This window comes from Python bivittatus, unplaced genomic scaffold (genome assembly GCF_059951505.1).
Source record: "Python bivittatus isolate LINGU-HERP-01145 unplaced genomic scaffold, Pbiv_v1 ctg000160_np1212, whole genome shotgun sequence".
NCBI classification, from domain to species: domain Eukaryota; kingdom Metazoa; phylum Chordata; class Lepidosauria; order Squamata; family Pythonidae; genus Python; species Python bivittatus.
This window is the reverse complement of record NW_028277076.1, coordinates 1,911,142-1,925,619: the sequence shown is the minus strand read 5'-3', so window position 1 is coordinate 1,925,619 and position 14,478 is coordinate 1,911,142. Positions and strand designations below refer to the sequence as shown.

General features: G+C 51.1%; 1 protein-coding gene across 2 annotated transcripts in view; it reads left to right on the top strand.

Annotated features, from left to right (window-relative positions):
• The first annotated feature begins 2,292 nt into the window (after window positions 1–2,292).
• Window positions 2,293–14,478, top strand: part of SH2D3C (SH2 domain containing 3C) — a 30,591-nt gene continuing 18,405 nt past the window's right edge. Inside the window, exons 1-3 of one of the 2 annotated variants that reach the window (XM_025170670.2) lie at window positions 2,293–2,365; window positions 4,278–5,091; window positions 11,570–11,609. In XM_025170670.2, coding sequence (XP_025026438.1) covers window positions 2,329–2,365; window positions 4,278–5,091; window positions 11,570–11,609 — 891 coding nt within the window. In that variant the 5' untranslated portion in view covers window positions 2,293–2,328. Of the gene's footprint in view, window positions 2,366–4,277; window positions 5,092–5,976; window positions 6,130–11,569; window positions 11,610–14,478 lie in introns of those variants that run through there. The other variant, XM_025170671.2, reaches the window with a different exon arrangement.

Here is a 14,478-nt window from a genome sequence, read left to right as displayed (position 1 = left end):
TCTGCTTCGTGTTTTCTTGGGTCTCCGTGTTAAGTCCTGGGGTTTTAAATGCTGCACAGATTTCTAGCTGTTTGGCACTGTCCATGTTACAGTCGAGGCCTTTCTGGAGGATATTGTGCTCTGCAGTGGCCAGTGGCCGGCTGGACGTGTCGATCGCCCATTGTGGTCCAGGCACCTCTTTGTTTCTGGGGTTTAGTTTCAGCAGTTCAGTTTGAAGTTTTGTTTTTCTTTTCTCGGCTTCTCTTCGGGATGTGTTCTGGATGGTGGCTGGCAGTATATTTGTATGTTCTGGGGTCATCATTTGTTCCAGTTGCTCCTTGAGGTGGTCTGTGATATGCCAGTAATTGTGAAGTCATTAGTCGTAACATTTTACGGCTGCTTTGTCACGCTATTTTAGTTCACCTGCAAAGGGCGAGCGAGAGTGGCGGGCGGGGATGATGGGCTCTGCGGGGCTGGGGGAGACTCGGCCCACCCTCCTCCTCTGCTGCAGCAGCAGAAGAAGCCCCCTTGTAGCCCCTTCCTCATATTAAGGATAGGCTGGGATCATACTAGCAATAAACCAGGATCCATCCTCCTTTAGGCTTCTAATGTCGTGTCTCCATTGCTGCTTGTGGGAAAACTGCAAACGTTCGTGAAAGTTTGTTTGTTTTAAATCATTATTTTGGAGCGGCTCCTTCCTAATATTAATGATAGGTTGTGTTCGTATTAGCAATAAACCAGGATCCATTCTCCTTTATCATGCCTGCTCCTTCTCACTGAGAGCACTCTCTGCAACTTGGTACCCATGTCTCCATTGATGCATTCCCGCTTGCAGGAAAACTGCAAACGTTTGTGCAAGTTTTGATTTAAAATAAATAAATAAATAAATAAATAAATAAATAAAAATCATCCTTTTGGAGACTCTTCTGCTGCTATGAGCTGCTGGTGCAACTAAGCCCAGGATGAGCTTTGCTCCCAGAAGATGCTGGTCCTGGAGATTTTCCAGCTGGGGGTTGGGAGGCAGCATTTTCCCTTGATCTTGAAGGACCCCCAGACCAGCAAGGTGGGGACAAGCCTGAGTCTTGGAAAGAAGACGGGGAACGTGTCCAACCCACCGGTTGGGGTCGTGGCTGGAGGAGCTGGCCGGCTTGACCCCCGGACAGACTGGAGTCGCTCCCCTTCCAGAAGAACCTCCCTAAATCGTTCTCCCTGTTCCTTCAGATCAGTCGCCCGCCAAACCCCGATTCGGCTCCTTGAAAAAAGAAGGATGTTCAGGCCGACCACCAGCCGCCGTGGCCAAGAGCGTGCTGCTCTCTCTCCTTTCTTTTCGCTGTTTGGACCCTGGAGACGAGAGCATGGCGAACGTGAAATCTCTCAGGATCTTCATTGTGACGGGGGACAACAATGGGATATCATGCTGCGGTAGCTTCCTCCAAAGCAGGGGCGCAGAAGCACTCCTGACCCCACCCCAAAAAGAGACCTTTGGAAAGGCTCTGCAGCCCTCATGCCAAATTGTCCTCAAATAGTAGCCTTTATTGTGGCCGCCTAAACATGAGAGTTATTTTTACTGCCTTTAATTTGATTTTGCTGAAGAATTCTTTCTCCTTCTTCCATATTCCCCTTATTATTTTCTCTTAAGCCCACCCATTGTCTTCTGGAATAGGGTCGCGGGTTGCTCAACAGCGGAGCCCCGTTCCTGCCTTGGAAATCGCTCGGCACACGCCCTGCTCTAAAAATACAGTTGCGGAAAACAAGGGAAAGCGGCAGAAAAGAGGTGATGCAACATTGAGTCTTTTCCCATCAAAAATAAACAAAACCTTCCTTTTCAAGTCGTTTCCTCTTATCAGCTCAATGAGGAACAGAAAGATCGGCTGGGAAGCGTCAACCACTAAGACCTGCGGCTCGTACTTTTAGCGGATCCTGTTAAATTTTACCCGGGCACGAGCCGCCTGATCTGGCGCTGCGTCCCTGTAAAGCTGGGGTTTTTCATAGTTTTGCCGCATCTTATAAAATCAAGGAATTTGGGACGATTTGAGAATCAAAGCGGGCAACCCGTCCACCTCTTCCCCCCACCCGCCCACCCACCCACCCAAAGGACCAAGGGCATTGGGTTCTGTTCCTCCCATTTTTCCACTTGTTTAAAACTATTTCGAAAATCAAGAGAAAAAAAGATGCTTCAGAGATCAGCAGGGTGCAGCCGTGCCTTGTGCAACAGGGAGGAAACACAGCAAGATAGAAAGCGAGGGAGGCGTCGGTGGGTGTGGGAGAGGAAGGGAAACGCAGGGGTGGGAGGCAGGACAACTTGATGACACCATTTGCAAAACTTCTCCTCACCGAGTCGGGGAAAGGATGGCTGAAAGCCAGAAGAAAGGAGGTGGTTTTAAAAGTAAGTGCCATCAGCTGGGAACCGGGCGGATTTGGGGCATCTCTCATTTTTGGCAGGAAATGCACAGGAGGCCAGGTTGCACGTGCGGGAGCGCTTCAGACCGCTGCTGGTTGGATCTGAAAAATCAACTGGCCAACTCTTTATTTTTTCCGTAGTGTGATCGTTCAAGGCAGAGGAGGAGAGGCTAGTAAAAAAAACTCAGCTTTGCACCTTTGGGGATAAGGTGAAGTGCTTGGCGCACGGGCACCACCTTGCTTCTTCCTGAAATTTGGCAGCGGGGTGGCTCACCCTGGCCTCGAATTTAAACTGCCTCTTTTATGGCCTGTCTGGTCCAGGCTCTGAAGATCGGCTAGCCAAGCCGTGAATAGGGTGAGGGTTCCGCGTGCGATTTGTTAAGAGGCAAGTTTCTAGCTCTCATGATTCTGGGACAGCTGCCGGCTTTAGGGTGAGCTGCGGTAAAGGGTCAGTGGCAAGTTCGGGACAAGTTCAGCTCCAGGTGTTATCTTGGCCGCAATGCAGGAGTGGTTTATGATTGCTTCCATCCCGGATTTTGGCATCTCCATCTAGTTTACACCCCAGGATTTCCCATCTAAATCCTGTTGGGGGATCAGCTAAAGGCTGCCACATCGACGTTCGCAGATTGGAGACAGACCCGGTATCTCGGGAGATTAAAACTGGAGTTGACTTCAGGACAAGGCGGAGACCCGCTCTCCGTGAGCTAAGCACCTGCCCATAAGGATGCCAGTCCACGTTGTTCTGAATAAGAGCCGACAACGCGAACCTAGAAAGCCGCTTTGCACCAAATCCGATCCTTGGCCAATCTTAGCTGGAGATGACTGCTCCAGCTTCTGTTTTGTAGTAACTACGAACAGAGCGAGCAGGCCTTGCGCTTTCCGAAAGCAGGTGTCAACTGAAGGAAGAGTGAAACGGGAACCCCCCACCAGGAAGTGGGCAGATTTTTATCTGCACACCAGTGCATGTTGCTCGCTCTTGGCGCTCTGCACTTTCCAGGCACCGTAGCCAAACCCGGCGGCTTCCTGTTGTGTTGAGCTACGCTCCCATCCTCCCCGGCCAACCACTAAGTTGGCTGGGAACGATGGGGATGGGGAGTCTGCCTCCTGGGGGGGTGGTCTCAAACTGGGGAGAGCTGGCCAGACCTTATGCCCATCATAAGTGTGTGGAAATATCGTTTATTGAGCAAGATGGCGCTGCCTGGGTCCCCCCCTCCTTGAAAACAAAGAAGCACTTGGTGGCAAGGATTGAAACGGCATCATCTTAAAGAGAACTTTTATAAAACGTTGTACCCTTGGTATGTGACACCAGAAAAATGATCTAGAATGTATAAAGGTACTTCAGCTCTATGTTGGGAACGTGAACAAGAAGGGACATTTTATCACGCTTGGTGGACGTGTAAAAAAGCTAGAAAACGTTGGATTCAAAAAATACATTGATTCAGTGGATCTTAAAGATTAATATGCAACTGAATCGAAAACTTTTCCTCTTGGGACTGATCAACAAACAGTTGGAAAAAAGTCACGGAACGTTGTCTTTATATACTGCAGCAGGATGATTATTTATTACTTTATCTTACTTTGTATTGAGGTCTACTCTTGTTTTTAAAACTTTCAATAACAGGCGATTTTAAAACAAGAAAGCGAAGAAGCCCTGCTCATTTTCTCCATCGTGTTCAGCCAAGCAGAGGGGAGAATTTTAAAAACCTTTAAAATCATCCTAGGAAAGGATAGCTGTGGGGGGGGGGGAGAAAAACAGAACGTGCTGCTTATTTCCGATAATTAGAGACAGTTGGAAGGGATGGAAATGTGTTCAGGAAAGCTTGGGAAAAACCTTGTCTGCGAAAATCTCCATCCGCATCGTCCTGGGAAGTAACTCACCCCTTCTGTTTTTATTTCAGAGTTTTTTAAGCTCAAAGGGTTTGGGAGCCTCAGCAGCATTCCTCGCAGTTTCGCCTTCCGCAGGGTCTCTGTCGCCCCCAGGCTTGCCGAGAGCTGCGGAGGGGGGGCCCTCCCCCCCAACGGCTTCCTAGCCCTCAGCTTTGAGGCCACGCAAGATGACTTGGGCGCTGGGCCCCAAAGCCCGTCGCGTTATGCCCGCTCTTGCCACATGTTCAGCCACATGGGCACCATGCCCAGAGCCAGCTCAAGACAGAAGGGGCCAAAGGCGGGGACCCGTGGGCCGGGCCAGGCTTTGGAGCCAACTTTGCCAAGGGCCCCGGAGCCTGGAGACGGGGTGAGGGCGGCTGCTTCTCAGCCAGGTTCTCCGCCACGTGGAGAAGAACCGGAAGGAAAAGAGAAAGGAAGGTCATCCTCCAGTGTCAACGGTGGTCCAGGATGCTCCCAAAAGGTGACGCTCCAGGCTGAGAATTCTTCCAAATGCTTCCTTGAACCCGGAGAGATGTCTAGCCTAGGAACCAAAGAGAAACTGAAACAGATCGAGGGGGATTACCTTCAAGGAACCAGTAGACCCACTGAGAGGGCACTGGAGGACCTAACAGGCGTTCCCTTGAGCCCATCTCATTATGCCAAGTCTTGCGATGGGTACAGCCACCTTGGCACCCTGCCGAGGGCCCGTGCTGGGCAGTCGAAGAATTGCATCCAGAAGCAACCTACGAAGGCTCAGCAAGACCTCACCCGAGATCTACCTTCAAAAGCAATCCTGTCCCGTGCGGAAATGGCAGAGAAAAACTCGGAGGAGCCCCTGGAGCAAAGGTAAGATGGGACCGTTGCTGAACCCCTTGGGAACGAAAGGGTTGTGCGAACGGTCCACCCAGAACGAAAGGGTTCTGCGATGTAAAACCAAGGAGGTCTAGCTCCGTTTCAAATATCCCTCGCTGTCCCTCAAAAACGGTGGCCAGAAAGGTCCTCTAGATCAGCGTTTCTCAACCACAGCGACTTGAAGACGCGTGGACTTCAACTCCCAGAATTCTCTGGCTGGGGAATTCTGGGAGTTGAAGTCCACATGTCTTCAAGCTGCTGAGGCTGAGACGCATGGTGGTAGGTAGATGTTCCCCTGCTTATCGAACTGAGAAACAGACCCGGCCCTACTGTTAAGCAGAGGGAGGCAATGGTGTCAGACAGCAGCTGATGGGCGGGAGGGAGAGGTTGCAGTGAGTTGGGAAGTAGAGGACAATCCATCTGTCACAAGGGACACCACCCTGTGGGTGGTGGACAGGGGAAAGTCAATCTACTAGGCAGCCTTTCTAACCAAATGGGAGTTTCTTGGTCACCCGTTGCAACAAGGAAGTTGAGCTCCTGCTTCAAGTTGTCCTCAACAAGCCCCTAACCGTTGCCAGCTTGGCTGGTGCTTCCCTAATCCAGGGCTGGCTCCAGTTCCTTGGCTCCTGCATGATCCAAGGGCCCTCTCCTACCTTGCTCTGATCAAGAGATGCCCCCCCTGAGAAACTCTCTCACACTGGGAAACTGGGGGGGCGTGTTTTCTCAGGAGACTGGCCTTAGAGGAGTTGCCAGATGCAAGTGAAGGACCAGGAATTTTGCTCTCCAGGCTCTGCTTGGCTGCGCATTCCAGGGGAAATGGGAGGGACGGCGGCTTGGGGAGGAGAAACCGAGGCCCAGAGGGAGGGGCTCGGACGGTCAGGGCAGGCAGAGCGAGACGGAGACGGAGCCGCCGAACGAGCCGGACAGCCCGTCTCAGGAGCGTTAGAAGAACCTTCTTTCCCCCAGGCGCAACCAGGCAGGAGAAGGGATGGGAGAGGTGGGGATGAGATGCCACAACCTGGACCCCATCAGGTAAGGCCCAGCGGGACTCCCTTGGCCAGGGGTGCCCCAAGAGAAAGAGGCAGGTGGGGAGAATTGCATGGTCCGGTGAACGCCGCTCTAGGTTCACAGCAGCAGTCCCCAAAGTCGTGGGGCCCAGAGGGGTAAGATGAGTTAAAATCCCACCACCACCAACCCAACAGGGCTGGCTGAACACCTCTGGAACGAAATGAAGCCGTGGAGCATTCCCTCCAGAAAATCCAATCTAGAATTTTAATTGGCAGAACATCGGTCCCTGAAACTGGGGACTGGGCAGAGATGCCCTCGCCCCTTTCTGCCATCCGGTGGAACTATAACTTCCATCGTCCTCGGCAGAATCCCACCCTTGGCCAAGCTTTACACCCAGGGCTGGGGAAGAAATGCTCGTATGGTTCTGGGCCAAAGAGTTTTTCTCAGCCCCAGAGAACTTCTCCGGGCAGAAAAAAGAGTAACTCAGAGAGGGTGGGTGCCAGGACTGGACTCGAACACGGGGCCCCGCTCAGTAAAGGGACTTTCGCAGCCAGGGTGTATTTCGGGAAGAGCGACGGATGCAGCAAAGAGGGTTGATTCTTCAGAGTCCCAGTCAGGTAGACGGACCCACAGCATCTCAGCCAGGGTCTCTGCACCATTTACGATACAACACAACAGCCTCATCTATCACAACAACCCTGATGGGATGGCTGGATCTGCCCACTGCACACCGCTGCATTTTTTTCTAACCATGGGGTGTCAAGTCAGCCACATCTGGCCAGATTATAAACCAGGGTTTGCAAGCTACAACGGCTGGGTTCTCACTAGTAGGATGTCATGTTTTTCAGACCAAGATGGGTGGGTTCATAGATCATACTAAGCCATAAATCATGGTTTACAAACCACAGCAGCCAGGTTTACGTGCCATGTGAAGATGAAAGCACATTTTGGCTATTTTAACCTTTCCAGGGTCAGCTTTCCAACATCTCTTCCACTTTTCAAACGTTCAGAAAGTTTGTCCTCATCCTGGCAAATCTCTTTAAGCTACTGGGGTTTTTTTCTTCTTCTTCAATGCAATTCTCTTCTTTTTCTCCCTTTTTCTATCCTGGCTCATCTCTCGTCTTGCCGATTTCCAGGGATCTCCCCCATGTATGTCTTCCTCCGGGTTTATTCCTCCCCCCCCCTCAAAAAAATAAAAATTCTGTGCAGGGTTTAATAAAAGGAACCGATTGATTTCTCTGGGAGGAGAACCCTAACTCCCCTGAGTCCCAAAGCCGTTTGGGGTTTCCCGTCTGCGTGCAGGAAAAAAGCAGCGAGTTTCAAAAAGTCAGCCGGTGAAAGAAAGGGGCTGGTTGTTTTGATGGTCAAGGCAGGGAGCGAGAGAGAGCAAGTAAGCCGAGTTATAACGGCCGTGCCTCTCAGATGGAAGAGACCAACATTTCCCACCCTTTGGCAAAGCAGGCTGGATCCCGGTCTCTTGGACTCAGACGGGATCCTCAAGAAGAGTGCGGTTCGGAGGGCTTCTGGTGGCTTATTAGAAAGGCAAATAAACCGCTATTAGTAACGCTACAGGTATTTCTACTACTGAAAACATCTGGGAAGTAGGAAACGGGGCATCCTTGGGGCTTAGAAAAACAGCAGCATGCCGCCTTATCTCGCGCTCCCTCTGAGTTGCCCCTCATCACCTTGGCGGAAGGTATCTTCACAACGACGCTGCGAGGTAGGCCAGGCTCCAATTGACCCACTGAGCTATAAGTGGGACTAGGACCCTGACTTCCTCTCCTTCGAGACCAGCCCTTTAACCACCTCTCCACTCGCTTCTCTGACCCCTTCCTAAGAATTGGTCGTTTTCCCCCAGTCTTACCACCCTGCTCCATGGGGGGGAAAAAATTGCAAAAATCCTAATATGGCCCCATGGCTTCGGGCTGCAATTCCAGCCTCACCTAGCTGGGGATGATGGGAGGTGTATTCCAGTTGTAACAGCATCTGGTTGGGGCAGCTAAAATCTCTGTGTTTCGTTTAGGGACCACATGGCCTGGTTTGCACAGGACTCCTGTAAACTCAGCCTCTGGGCTTGTGCGCCATGATTTATGCCTTTCGGGGTGGTACAAGCCCACCCTGGTGTTCGTTCAGCTCAAAAAAGAGCATCTTCACGGAATATTCACTAGGCTTTCTCGTTCCCTAAAAAACCAGACTTTTCTCTCGAGGGCTACGTTTCAAGATGATGAGAAGCTGCCTTGCCCCTTGAGGCAGCTGCAGACCCCACCCCACCCGAACCAGGACTAGCCCGTAAACTCCCCCCTGCCCTTTTCGGACTGGCAAGGGAAAACGGGCACCTTCCTCCAAGAATTCCCACCGTCCCCTTCCTTGCACAGCCTCTGCACCTCTTGCCCAAGCCGGCCGCGTCTTGGGAATCAGCTGCTGGCTACCGACATCTGCTTGCAGTTAGGAGGCCAGAAGGATATATATATATATATATATATATATATATATATATATATAGCATTTCCACCTTTTCCCTGTGGTAACTGTGTGGAAGTCCGGGGGTGGAGAATCGGGGGGGACGGGGTGTTGGTTCAGCAAGATGACAAGAGATGCAGGGGGTTGGGGTCTCAGCAGGACAGCAGGCGGGAGCGTTCCTCCTTCTCAGCTCCAGTCCCCAGTTGCTCTCCATTCTTGGTTTCCTGCCTGGAATCCCCCCCCAGCCAGATTTGCAACCCTGGAATTTTTCTCACACTCCCCCCACCCCGCAGCCTCCGAGCCCAGCCAACCACCGTCTTCCTGTGCTCTCGGCTGTGTGTGAAAGTAACTTCTGCTGACAGCTGGAGGGCTCCAAAAGCAAAATCTCCAAGACTTCTTCCAGAGGGAGGCCTGCCGAGGCTCCGCGTTGGGTGGAAAACAGCCAATTTTGATAAAAGAGAGGAATTAGGGTTTGCGCCAGAGTCGCTCAAGGCGCCCTTGCGGGGCGCTGCGTTCCCCGTTGGCCTGGGGAAGCCGTGGGCATCTCCTCGGGCTTTGCAGATCGGTTCCCACGCTTCTGATCCGGCCCTGGCACAGCACGCTCAGCCAGGGTTGGCTGGTTCAGCACTCTCGGGGTGCTTGCGATCCGCTGAGCCGCAGCCCGGGAGGGCAGCTGAAGTCAGCCCTCAAACAGCGTAGCAGGCAGTGCCAATCGTGTCAGAGCTGATAAGCCATGGTTAATGAAAAGCATGACGTTGCCTCCATCCAGCCCCTCCCTTGCCTCATTCTGCTGTCGCCTAGCACAAGATGCTCTTATTTTAAGCCCCTTGCTCTTAAACGCAATACACAGCTTGGAAGAACCCGTCATCTCTGAATGAGTCACTGTTCTGTGACTCATCAGAACAGCTCAATATCCTGCTTAACAAAGAGGCCAGGGTTGCATTTCTGAAAAGCCCCTAGGCTGGGCACGAGGGCAACAGCTCTGGCTGATCGTGACCTCTCCTTCCCTCCACAACAGACAGACTGCCTCTAAACACGGAGGCTCCATTTACCTCACTTTGTCAACGGCCAGAGCAGGCTAGCAGTTGCAAGGTTAGGATGACCGACACTGGGCTTCATCTTTACGACAACCCTAAGACTGGCTTCTTCAATGGGAATTTGAATCGGGGGGTGGCCTTGTAGGGCCCTTTAAGATCACCTCGCTTGATCTTGCATGGGCCAAACTCGCACGGTTCCTAATCTCTTGATAAGATGCTTCCTTAGCTCCAAATTCTGCCATCGGCCCAGAACATTTGATGTTCTGTTATTTTATTTTTATATTGACTTGGTATTTTCAGAAGCCCCAGACCAGTGAGAAGGATCGGGACACTGAACAGAAAGATACTCTCCTAAGAGGAATTATTGCTATAGTAATCATAAAAAATGAGCCGAGATCATTCTTCAAACGATCGTGCCTTGCTGAATATTTAAACAGCAGATGCATTGCAACCCGTTCACGTCTAACCTGTCTCCCAGTTTCCCAATTTATCTCCCCCATTCACAGGGACTTTGCTGATCTCAGCTTAACTTTAGGCCCAGTTTACAGCATGGCAAAAACCATATAAAGCAAGTTTATTAGGGGCTGTTTCTTCCCTCGTAAAAAAAAAATGCTCCTTTGCTGGCACTATGTTCTTTTTTTTCCCTTTTCTTTTATAGCTTGTTAAGTTCAGTTGCAAATTTCATTTGCTGGATTGGATTCAAGAGGGCAGAAGTGATTGATTGGTGGGTGTGAGACACGGAGGGCGTTAGTCAAGTATATAAGGTAGCTAATAAGCTGAGAATAGAACGGAGGGGGGTAAGGTTACAAAGAGACTATATGCGAGCAGAAAGAATGAACTTAGATGGGACAGAGAGGCTGGGTGGAAGTCGACAGAGAGCGGTTGAGGGAGAATAGTTGGGTTGTGAAAGGTTTCCTGCCCAAGAAAACCTTTTAACCCATACAATAGAAAGGAAAACGTGTCCTAATGTTTAGCCACGTTCTCCTTCTTGATGGAGAAATCAGCTCAGAAGGAAAGGATGAAGACTAATCACTTCCAGCGCAGGAAGTTTGCCTGGCTCCTGACCCTAGGACCCCGCGAGCTATTTTCGGCCCCCTTCTCCACCCCGCAATTTCCATCCTGCAAGATGGGCCTTCGTGTTCCTGCCATTCAGGAACCGTTCAGGGAAACAGATGGGGCTGTCTGAACCGGGCAGGAAAGCTACAGGGGAAATGGGTGTGCCCAGATCTATGCGTCCCTCGCTTCCTCCGTGATCCTGGGGGACACCAGGAAAACAGAAGCCAGCAAACCCAGGTTGAGTCAAAGCAAAAAGACCCTGATTGTCACCGAGGTTACGACTGCTCCAAGCACCGCTGTTTACAAATAGTTTAGAAGACACCATCTCTTCTATAATTTCTTTTTTTAATGTTCAAATCACTCTTTCTAGAAGTCTCAAAGGTGAGAATATTCCCACTTCGGGGCACCCACCATACTGACATTCCTAAAAGATGCTTGTGCATAATCACGGCACTCAACCAATATTGACTTAAACCCCTCGCTAGACGGCCAGGCAGGTTCGTATTATTTTGGAACAATAGTATCGGCCTCCTCGACAGGGTTGCTGTAGCACGGATTGAGAGAACGTGCTATACCCGGTGTCCTGAATTCTCCAAAGAGGTAGATGAACAGTGGGTCTTGGAAAGAGTGCAATCTGTGATTCAGAGTCACGAGCAAAATGCCCCACGATGCAATACTAACGTGATGATGACGATGACGATGTCAATGCACGGAACGAAAAGGCTTTCAATGAATTCTTAACTGGGGTTTCGAAAGCGATGCAGCTCAAAACTAGAGGGAATATTCATTGATGGAAGCGTGCCAGTCTCCTGTTGGTTGACGCTAGTCACATCCCTTCGTCTAAGCTTCAACTAAATGGCCGGAATTTCGGCTGACCCTGCCCGTTTACAACGTTGCTCTTTTTTTTCTAGGCACTCCGAGGGACTAGAATCTTCAAGCGAATATGTGAAGGTAGGAACCGTCTTTCTCCTTCTCCTCTTAGGTAACCTGGGATTCTAGGGGGTATGACTCTTTCAGATGCCCCAAACCTGCCCCTTCTTCCAAGGAGCGAGCTTCGATGCCCACCCCTCATTTGTTCAGCTTAAACCTCTTGCATTTTTGACTCCCCTCGGGTGATTTTTATCCCATCACCGTAGGCAGGAAGATTGCGCCACACGCGCGTGCATGCCCTCCTGACCACCGTTGCACAAGGATTTTTTTGCCGAATGGCTGCTGCTTTAGCCCGTGTCACAGTAGTCATGGCGTGGCAATTTGGGGGGGGGCAACTTTGGCAGCCCACAGAGCACCCACCCTGACAGAAGAGCGAAGTAGGGGGCATAAATGTTGCAGAAGGACATAAAGACGGGCAGGAGTGGGTTGGAAGAGGGAAAGTTCAGTCGATAGAAAATGCTGATTATTGGAAAGGGAATGACAGAAAACCGGGTGAGTACGTGGGGAGAGGGGAAAATAAATGCAATATAGTGGGAAAGACAGATTGATACGGGGAAAAGTGCAACCCAGATTCTAGGTGGGAGAAAAACTGCTTGCCAAACATGCCCACTCTAATAATAACTCTAGACGATAATATATATCAGCTGAAACATGCTTGAAAGCGCATATGGATTTCCGTGCAGACCTTTTCCCCCTCTGAATTTGCAAAGTGATTTGGGAACGGGCTGGAAAAACACAGGGTCTGGCGGCTGAAGGGAACAGAAACAAATCCCCGGATTTGCTGGTCCTGGAATTCCTGGGGCCAAAGACACCCTTGTGCTCCGTTGGCCAGCATCAAATGGGCGCAGGCAGAGCCATTTCAAACGCAGCCCAACACTGCAGCGTGTCCTCAGCAAAATATTAACATTCCTGAGAACTGGAGGACCGCTCACTAGCCAAAACCTTGATCCCACTGTTGTGTACGCGGGGAGGTTTCTTGCAGATTAAGGTGGCTGAGAGCCAGGTCCTGCACTGCGTATCTCCTGAAGTTTTTTTTTTTCACATCCTGAAGAGAAGAGAACGGAGGGTTCAAAAGCACCACGCCAGGCTTCCCCAAAGCTGGTGCCCTCCAGATGTGCTGAAACCACAAGACCCAGGATTCCCAGCCTGGGTGCTACCAAAACTCTTGGCAGACTTAGCTTGAGGGCTGTTGAGTGAATTCTGAACGGCCCCGGCGAGGAAGTGCCAACTGCTTGTTTTGACTTGTTCACGTTTCTCATCGAGTCTGGGGCAACATCCAGATGTTTCTGCCGATAGAAAGTTGCGCACTTTCTTCGTTGCACACTTAGATGCATCTGAAGCCTTCATGTGGAGCCTCACGGGTGCCACGGGGTGCTAAAATCCATCCAGTGGATAAATCTGCGCCGTCTATCTTTCCTTCTTCCCACTGTTGATTTCCTCTCTCTCTTTTCCATTGTTCAAAAAACCCCAATTCTTAAACACAGCATAGCAAAATCCCTCCCAACTTCTCATCCCTGCATTGAAGGGCACACCAGTTAGGGTATCTGCCTGTGCCCAGCCCCCTTCCTCCCCTCCAGGAGAGAACAGAAAGAGAGCAAGGGGGGGGACTCAGTTCTGACACGTCTGGACCTTCCCCCCCGGAAAAACCTTGATTATTCTGCCCCACAAAGGCTAGAAGATAGAGCTTCTCTTGCAGCCCATCCCTGCACATGGCACCAGAATAAGCTTTCAGCAGGCATTGCCATCTTCCTCCTCTGTATAGGAAGGTGCTCTGCTCAGCTGTTGCCCAGCATCAACCAGAAGGTGAGAATTCTTCTCCAACCGCTTAGTCCTGCCAACATTCTTCCTGCCTGGCATCTCCTTCCAACACAGCTGCCATCTGTTCTCTCCCTCAGTCCCCAAAACGGGTGGTGGGAGAAGAGCTGGCATCTCTGCTTTTAGCAGGGAAGAACCAAGGGGGCAGAGGGCCACATCCACGGCTCCGGGAAGCTGAGGGCCTCTCTGCAGAGCAACCGGCGGCCCACTCTTTTAACGCCAGAGCTGGAAGCGGGCATTGAACCCCTCCGACTAAGACGTAGCCCTGGTGCGACAGATGGAATTGGGACATTAGGCAAGGAAATTACGATTGCAGCCTCAATGGGAGGAGGGAGGGCGAGCAATTTGCAGCCTGCTCTGGGGACACCAGAAACGAGTCCCCAACACGGCTCGCGCTCAAAACAAGACCGAGCAATGTGACGGCACTCTGAGAAATCATTCTTAGAATCCTTTAGAAATAATTCCAAATCTGTTCTTACGGGCGGCCTGAAAGAGAAGGAAGTGATCCACGAGTCAGGCTTCTTTGGAAGCGGCGGATGGATGACCCCGGCTACCTTTCAGGCACTCCGGCTCGTTGGCCAGAGGTTAAACAGTTTGCTCCACTCCTTCTGCCTTCCTTCTGTATTTTTAGCCATTTAACCCCCCTCCCCAGAAAGGAGGTTATTGAGTTGCTTCCTGGGTGCCAGATTAGACACCACGCGTGGCAGAAACATGATTTTATCATCCACCCGTCAGGCAGCTGGAGATGCTGGCTGATGATAAAAGCGGTGTTAAAATAGGCACATCCCCCTTAAAAATGATGAAAATCCTCAAACTCCCCGCCCCCCGTGTTATGATCCCCTAAGAAAATGTTAAGAGTTGCCTTTGGCCGCCGAAAGGTTATTATACCTGGGGGAGCAAATGGGAAGGCGGGTCCCCTTTTAAGCACCTGGTTGCTGTACAGGTGCTCTGGGGGAATCCTTCGCCGGAGGCATGTTTAATGGAAACGGGAGACAGGCGGCCTTTTCGGGGGCTGCTCCCGGACTGTGGAGCCCCCTGCCCCAGGAAACAAAGCTATCCCTCTCTCTCTCTCTCA